At 29.4% G+C, this 7,700-nt stretch overlaps 1 protein-coding gene across 1 annotated transcript; it reads right to left on the bottom strand.

The window, feature by feature from the left end:
- Positions 1-1,955: 1,955 nt before the first annotated feature.
- On the bottom strand, positions 1,956-3,375 carry LOC145196286 (zinc finger BED domain-containing protein 4-like). The gene has a single exon (XM_090086336.1). It carries the CDS (start codon positions 3,153-3,155, stop codon positions 1,977-1,979), a length of 1,179 nt encoding a protein of 392 aa, XP_089942462.1. The 5' UTR covers positions 3,156-3,375; the 3' UTR covers positions 1,956-1,976.
- Between the last annotated feature and the right edge of the window lie 4,325 nt (positions 3,376-7,700).

Raw genomic sequence — 7,700 nt, 5'->3', positions numbered from 1 at the left:
CATAGAGATCTGTTCCTTCCGGGGCGCTGTGATTTGATAGAATTTTGAAGAAGTTTAGAAGGGGTTTCATAAATTATTTAGGTCATTGCGTTTTAATAGTGAATTACTATTTGCGATGACCTGTGTTTTTTTTTTTTTGTAACATCCTTAACACGAAATACATTGATATTGATTGATTGATTGATATTAAATCTTCGAATTGAAAGTTCGAAATTAAAAAGGTTTTTTGTCTAAGAAGTTCAAATTGAGCGTTGAAGGATCGCTTGTAAAGTTCGAAAAATGGAAAGAAAACCACAAACCTTGTGTTAATCAACTCAACCCTGTGTCAAAATTTTCAAATAGAAATAATTTTGGTTAAATTTGATAGAATCAAATAGAAATAACTTTGGTCGAAAGCAATCTTGTGTAAAATTCGAATTTTAGGAGTTTTAAAGTTCTAGAGTCGAAAAAAATTTGGTCAAAACGTTAAAAGTTCGACTCATTTTCGAACTTCTTCAAAGTTCGGTCGAATCTGTTTCGTCTGTTCCGTCCAAGGGAACATTACCCTAAATCTCAACGATTTTTATTTCTTAAAGAATTTTAAGTTTACAAAATGTTTAAAAAATTATTTGCTTATAGTTTAACTTTGCTTGTTAATAAATATATTAACAACGGAGTGTTTAATTTCGAAAAAAAAGCTGCTGAAAAGTTTGTTTTGCCACTCTTGAAAAATTTCTTCATCTTTATAAACAAAATTGTCGGCTTCAAAACCCAAGTTACAGGGAGAATTGTTAGATGAATTATTATATGGTGAATAAATATATGATGAATAATTAGATGATGAATAATCAGATGATGAATTATTAGATTATGAATTATTAGATGATAATTATTAGATGATTTTCATATTCATGGGTAGGATATAAAAGTTTTAAGGAAAATGAGAGAATTAGCTTGACATGGAATGACCCTCATATTAATTTTTTATGTTTCTCTTATTTTAGTCAAACGATTTTAGTTTCTGGATTGTCGCTTTTCCTTAATAATTATTTCTGACGATCAGTTTTTTAACATCATATAGGTTTGAGTTGCTTTAATATTTTGTAAAAAAAACTTTAAAGTGAAAAATTTACTTAAAATGTTACAACCTGGTTAAACCATTTCAAATAGAAACGTCATAAATTTATACTAAAAAAAAAAAAAAAAATAAACAAAAACAGAAATAGTAAATTCATACTGTTTAATTTTCCTGGATGAACTGTTTTTTTTTTTTGGAAGAAAACCCAAATAAATGTTTTTTTAGAATAGAACAAGATTTATTATGAAACGCTCGATGATTGCTTCATTCTGATTAGAGCATGACAGTTAACTGTTAAACGGTTAATTTTTAGGTTAATCATGTTAAAGGTTAAGGTTAACCTTTAAAAATTATAAGGTTAATTTTAAGGGTTAAGGTTAACCTTTAAAAGTTTAAGGTTAATTTTAAGGGTTAAGGTTAACCTTTAAAAAGTTAAGGTTAATTTTAAAGGTTAAGGTTAACCTTTAAAATTTTAAGGTTAATTTTAAAGGTTAAGGTTAACCTTTTAAATTTTAAGGTTAATTTTTACAGTTAACCTTAACCTTTAAAATTTTAAGGTTAATTTTTACAGTTAACCTTAACCCTTAAATTTGTTTATATTGTCACGGATTAATGCCCTTTTCTCAAAATATCTTCTTAGTTCCTAAGAATTTTAGGTTTAAAATTTTTATGCTCTTTATATAAATGTAAAAGGTTATTAAATACACTTAAAAGTTCATAACATGTAAAAGTGTAAAGGATATTGGTTACATAGTAATTAGAGCATAATCTTATGGATAGTGCTCTAACTGCTAGGCATAAGCCCCATCGCCATAGCTTTTGTAAAGCTATTTGTCAAGGCTATCCTTTGTGATGGAGTTTTTTTTTTTTTTTTTTTTTTTGTTTTTATAACATGTTTTATTTTATTGGATATCTTATCTTATTCATTCTCATTCTCTTCAAATCCAGGCCATGTGATATTTTTCATTTCTTTCATGTTCTCTTTCATGAAAACAAGCATTTCAATGTTGTCAATGCTAAGGCAAGTTCTTCGTTCTGTCAATATATTTCCAGCTGTTGAAAACACTCTTTCTGATGTAGAAGATGATGCTGGGATGCACAACATCTTCCTGGCTAGTCTGGTTAGATATGGAAATTTATTTTGCTGGTTATTCCAATATTGAAGGATATTTGAACCTTTGTGTACACAGCCTTCTTCAACATATAACGTTACTTCATTTTGTGCCTCCTTAAAAGAGTCATCTTTAGAATTTTGTCTTTTTTGCTGTTTCCCATAAAGTTTTTTATTTGCCTGTTCCCAAACATCTTCCTGTTCATCTTCTTCAGACTTCAGTAGTGTTGTTGAAGAGATTTCATTACTAGTAGGACTTTCTGAACCATCTCGCTTTTTCATATCAATTATGGCTTGGACAGCAGTTACCTTAATCAATTCATACTTTTCAGGATCTGCAAAATTGATAACAGAGCCCTTATAACGAGGATCAAGAAAATGACACATTACATATTCTGGTGTTTCAATACCAGAATTTGGAAATCGGGCATCTAATCCTTCAACAAGCTTCTCTGAAATCTCACTGACACAAGTAAGAGTATTGTGGTTACCAAAGAATACTAACTTTCTCCTAACATTGACTAGTTGCATAAACACCAAGTTCATAGTTGGTTCTTTGTCAGAACTAAGAGCTCTAGACATTTTTTCAAGAGGTTCAAGACAGTTCAAAACACCCTTCATGATAAGAATTTCATCCAGGCTTGGCAAGAAACCTTCAATGACTGTAGATGTTTCAGCCATTTTAGCAATGCAACCTTCAAGATCAATAATTGACTGCAACATCTTCAGATCTGAATTCCATCTTGTTGAAACATTCTGTACCAGTTTAGTTCGTGACTGCTTAAAATCAAGAGCTATTTTCCTCAAGATACTGGAATTTTTGGGACAATGATTGAAGTGGCCAACCAATTTAGATAGTTTAGAAGAAAGTTCTTTCCAGGCAGGAACAGCTTTTAAAGCATCAGTGACAATCAAATGAATCTGATGATCAGCACACCACAAGTTGTCATTTATCGATGGTAATTGGCTAGCTTTGCTGAGGCGCATAGCTTTCAAAACATTAGTACCTCCATCTGTTGTTGCCCATGTGTGGGTTTTCTGTTCCAATTTCAATCCTTTGATCAATGAGTCAAGTTTTTCCAAGATTATTTCACCCGTGTGTTTTTCTCCGAAATAATCAAGTTTGACAAGAAGACGTTTAAGCTCAAACCGGTTATTGATAAAATGAAGAGTTAAAGATTGGAATGAAAGATTATTATACTGAGTAGTCCAGATGTCTGTTGTAAAAGCAGCACCATCAAGATAAGGCCTTTCATCATTCACAATTTTTGAGATGTGGTCCTGAACAAATTGATATAATTTTGGAATTCTTAAACGGGATAAGGAAGTTGATAGGGTTATATTTTCCCTTTGTTGTCAGTGACAATATTGTACGAAATCCTTCACTATCAACTATCTTAAATGACAACTGTTCCCTTATGATCCACTTAGTTATTTCTGTAACTATTCGCACATTTTCAGGATGGTCTTTGGGCCATTGACTTACAACACGAGCTGTTCTTGGTGTTTTTGGAGTTTTCTGAGTATTTGTTGATCGATGAGGTAATATTGATGATCCAGGAGTCATTACTAAACGAGCACGTTTACGACAATGAATGAAGTCTTCATCATTATCACTTTCACTATCATTGTGTCTCTTTGCTCCATTGGAATTTAACACTGCTTGAGAATCAGTTCTTTGCTCGAATTCAATTAAACTTTGAGGATGTCTCTTAAGATGATTCCCTATACCTGATATTGAGCCATTCTTTGAAACAAGGATCGCGCCACACTCATTACACTTAGCATGAGAATCATCAGTTTTTGTAAAAAAGTCCCAAATCATTGATTTTTTTGGCATGATGATTGATGATGATGAAACTGAAAGTAATAAAAGAAATTAATAACTAGAAAGCAATTAAATAATATTTGCAAGTAAAAAAGATTATCTGTTTGACGGGAGGGGGGAGGAGTAGGGGGGGGGGGGCGGACTAGGTTGTAAATTCCCTATTTGTAGTTTCGTGAAACTGTTGACACAGTTTAAAAATTTTATATTCTGTATAAAAATATTTCAGCGCTATATTTTTAAAAATTCATAAAACTGTTACATGTTAACAAATAGCTATTGCAAATAATCAAGAATATTATAAGTAACCAAAATACTTTTGGATCTCTGAAATATATGGTATATTTTCTAAATCAATCATTTCGGTTCTTTAGTTGCTGTTTTAAAAAAACATATTTATTAGTTAATGAAAAATTGTTATCGAAATGTTTCTCTTCTATATTTATTTGATGATTCTTAATTAGTAATTTTTTTCTAGGGTCACATAAAAAAATGAAAATACAAAATTTTCAAAATGCCAAAAAGAAAGATTTTCGTACTCGCAAATAATATTTTAATTTATTGATAAAAAACATAGCGATCATTTGGAAAGAAATTCAGTGCTTAGTTGAAAAAGATGTTTTAGAAATTACTGTTTTAAGGTGACGCACTTAAATATACCCTCAAACATAATGTGATTATAAATAAAAAATTAAATAAATAAATAAATTTCTTACTTGATCAATTTGAATTTGAAGTTTGTTGAAGTTGAATATATATATATATATATGTAGAACTTTTCAACACAATTAGTAAACAAGCACTGATTGTAAAAGTGAAAAGAGAAAAACTCTCTCTTACAGATAATTAAATTAAATTAAATTCATTTAACTTTTCTCTTCTAGATAGATGCCAAATTAAAAAAAAAAAAAGGGGGGGGGGGTTAAACACCACCTCTGCATGAGACTTTGTCGTCTTTAAACTGCAACACTGTTTCTAGTTTATACACTTTAAAAAAAATTCATATTCGGTTAACCGTACAAAAAGTTATTTTGTATGGTTAACCGAATACTTCGGTTAATTTTCTAAGGTTAATTTTAAAGGTTAAGGTTAACCTCTAAAACTTTAAGGTTAATTTTAAGGGTTAAGGTTAACCTTTAAAAATTCAAGGTTAATTTTAAGGGTTAAGGTTAACCTTTAAAATTATAAGGTTATTTTTAAGGGTTAAGGTTAACCTTTAAAAACTTAAGGTTAATTTTAAGTGTTAAGGTTAACCTTTAAAATTTTAAGGCTAATTTTAAGGGTTAAGGTTAACCTTTAAAATTTTAAGGTTAATTTTAAAGTTTAAGGTTAACCTATTAACCGTTTAACGGTTAACCTTCATGCTCTAATTCTGATTAAAATGTTTTGAATGTACTAAAATTTTAATTACAACCCTTACATCCTCGCAAATTCCTCATTTTTTAGAACTTTTATTTTACAAAGTTTAAATCATGAAATAGTTGCTACTGAAAATAAAAAAAACTCTTTCTGAAAAAAATAAAAAAGGTTTTAATAAAAATTAGTAGAAATTTTAGTACAAATTTGCAAATATGTAAATTTCTGCATTTTTTTTTTTTTCACGTCGTAAATTTCGCACGTTTGCAGATGCGTAAGACTTACACTAAACGTCCGTACACGTCCGTAAAAGAATCGAAAGTTGAATCATTTATTTGCGCATCAATTGGCCCACAAAAGTTCACAGATATTTCTTTTACTACAATTGTCTATTAATTCAAATGAGTTTGAAATTCCTTTTTATTTGAAAAACATTTCTTGTCCCCGGACAAGAGTTGTTTTTCAAACAAAAAGACTGAAATTTAATTTCGGACGTCTTAACACAAGCTACGTTCAATACACAAAAAATGAAGTGTGTACTACTTTAAGTTACATAAGTTAATTGAAGAGCATAAATCCAATTAAAACTTGGAATAAACAAATACTGAGTATACAGTCAATTATTTCGTAACGCAGAAATATTTTATTATAGAACTCTTTTCTAGAAAACTGATGTGGGTATCAAAAAGCACAGACGGCACGATGAGAAGAGCACAATTAGGCTCTCAAATGTTCTTCTTTTTTTTTTTTCTTTTTTTTTTTTTCTTTTTTGTTAAGAAGATTTTCACTTAAATGCCAAAATATAATGAAGCTCTAATTCAAATTAAACATCTTAAAATTAAACAAATGCCATAGAGGCAAAGAAATGAAGCCTTGTGAAGAAGGACCTTAACTTTAGTAGATTTTGATACAGTTTTTTTAAAGTTATTTCACACACATCACAGGTCTTGCTTTTTAAAGTTGGTTTTTGTGATGAAATTTTTCGGTGGTCAACATTAGTAAAGGAGTGGTTTTAAGAATGGCAAGTTTGTTTCCATAGTAACAGCCAGTTTAATTTCTATAAAATGTTTTTTTTTTTATGTAGGATTAAAAAAGTTTTCGAGAAAAAGTTTTTGTTTGAGACATACTTTTAATTTGAAAAAAAAATTTGTCTAATAACTGAACTTTATGCTCTAATTTATTGCTAATTTTAAAGAAACATTTTTTACAAATATTTTCGAAAATTTTGATATATTAAGATGTTTTTTTTTTTTACTTTTTGAAAACATGGTGATTGAGATGAACAGTTTTTATTGATCTCAAAACAATGGCGGACAAGTGTTGTTTTTCAAATAAGCGATTCAATTGTCCTAATCCCAAAGTCCAATCTAAATATTGATTCTTGGATTTTACCAAAAATAATTCTAAAGAGAAAAAAAGAAGTTTAAATAATTTCAGCAAGTTGTTGATTTACTTTCTTTGTTAAATAAGAGAATCACCACGTGATGAGAAACACTGAACCACTTCAAACGTGTCTATGTACGTTACGGTGCTTGGATTAAGGTTGGGGGAGTTAGGTGAGACCTGCAGTCTCGGATATTGTTTTAAAAAAATGAACTAACCTGCTCTTAAATTAATGATAAATGAAATTTTAATTACGTTGTTTTAAATATATCATACGCATTGGATATATTCTTTACTTATTTATTTTTCAATACTTCTTCACATTTGCTGATCTCCGGTTTTTTTTGTGGGAGAGCGCAATAAAAAGCCTAATTTCAGATTTTCATTGTGCTTTCAGAAGTTAAATTTGCCAGATTGGTAGCATTGAATTGCTAAATTTGTATTTTGGACTTAAAGGAGATCTAATTTAAATAAATATCATAAATATAAAATAATTTTACACTTGTAATATTTATTTATGCGAAGTATTAAAATTTCTGTAAAGTAAAATGGTGGAATTGACAGCTGGTAACTTGTTTATTTAGATTAACTGAACAAAGGTTAGAACCCAAAGTAAACACTTATGAAACCACTCACCTCAAAGACCCCCCTGCTTTAAAATAGTCCCAGGCCCCCAAAAGCCTTAACTCTGTTTCTAAGGTTTATATTAAATGCATGATACTAAGTAACATTTAATATGAGACGATAATAACATAAACTTGGAAAAAAAGTTTTAAAGAAATCAATTGTATAATTTAAATAAGTATTTTGGAGTGGACCATTTAAGATTTTGCACATTATCGGGCATCGTGAAAATTATTATTACACAACCAGACGATACGCTCAGTTGTTTGGTTACGAAAAAGTTTATAAAAGAAAAAAATATCATCATAGAACTTTTGCGTTTTTTTTCCTATTTTAAAGTTATG

The sequence above is a fragment of the Hydra viridissima genome, unplaced genomic scaffold (assembly GCF_058129835.1).
Source record: "Hydra viridissima isolate aposymbiotic clone 2 unplaced genomic scaffold, HvirCarnegie_v1 scaffold_4, whole genome shotgun sequence".
Taxonomy (NCBI): Eukaryota; Metazoa; Cnidaria; class Hydrozoa; order Anthoathecata; family Hydridae; genus Hydra; species Hydra viridissima.
Note: the sequence above shows the minus strand (reverse complement) of the source record. Positions and strands in the feature narration are given on the sequence as shown.

Excerpts from the sequence above, each read along its gene's own strand:
- LOC145196286 (XM_090086336.1), bottom strand. The coding sequence starts at position 3,155 with ATGCGCCTCAGCAAAGCTAGCCAATTACCATCGATAAATGACAACTTG.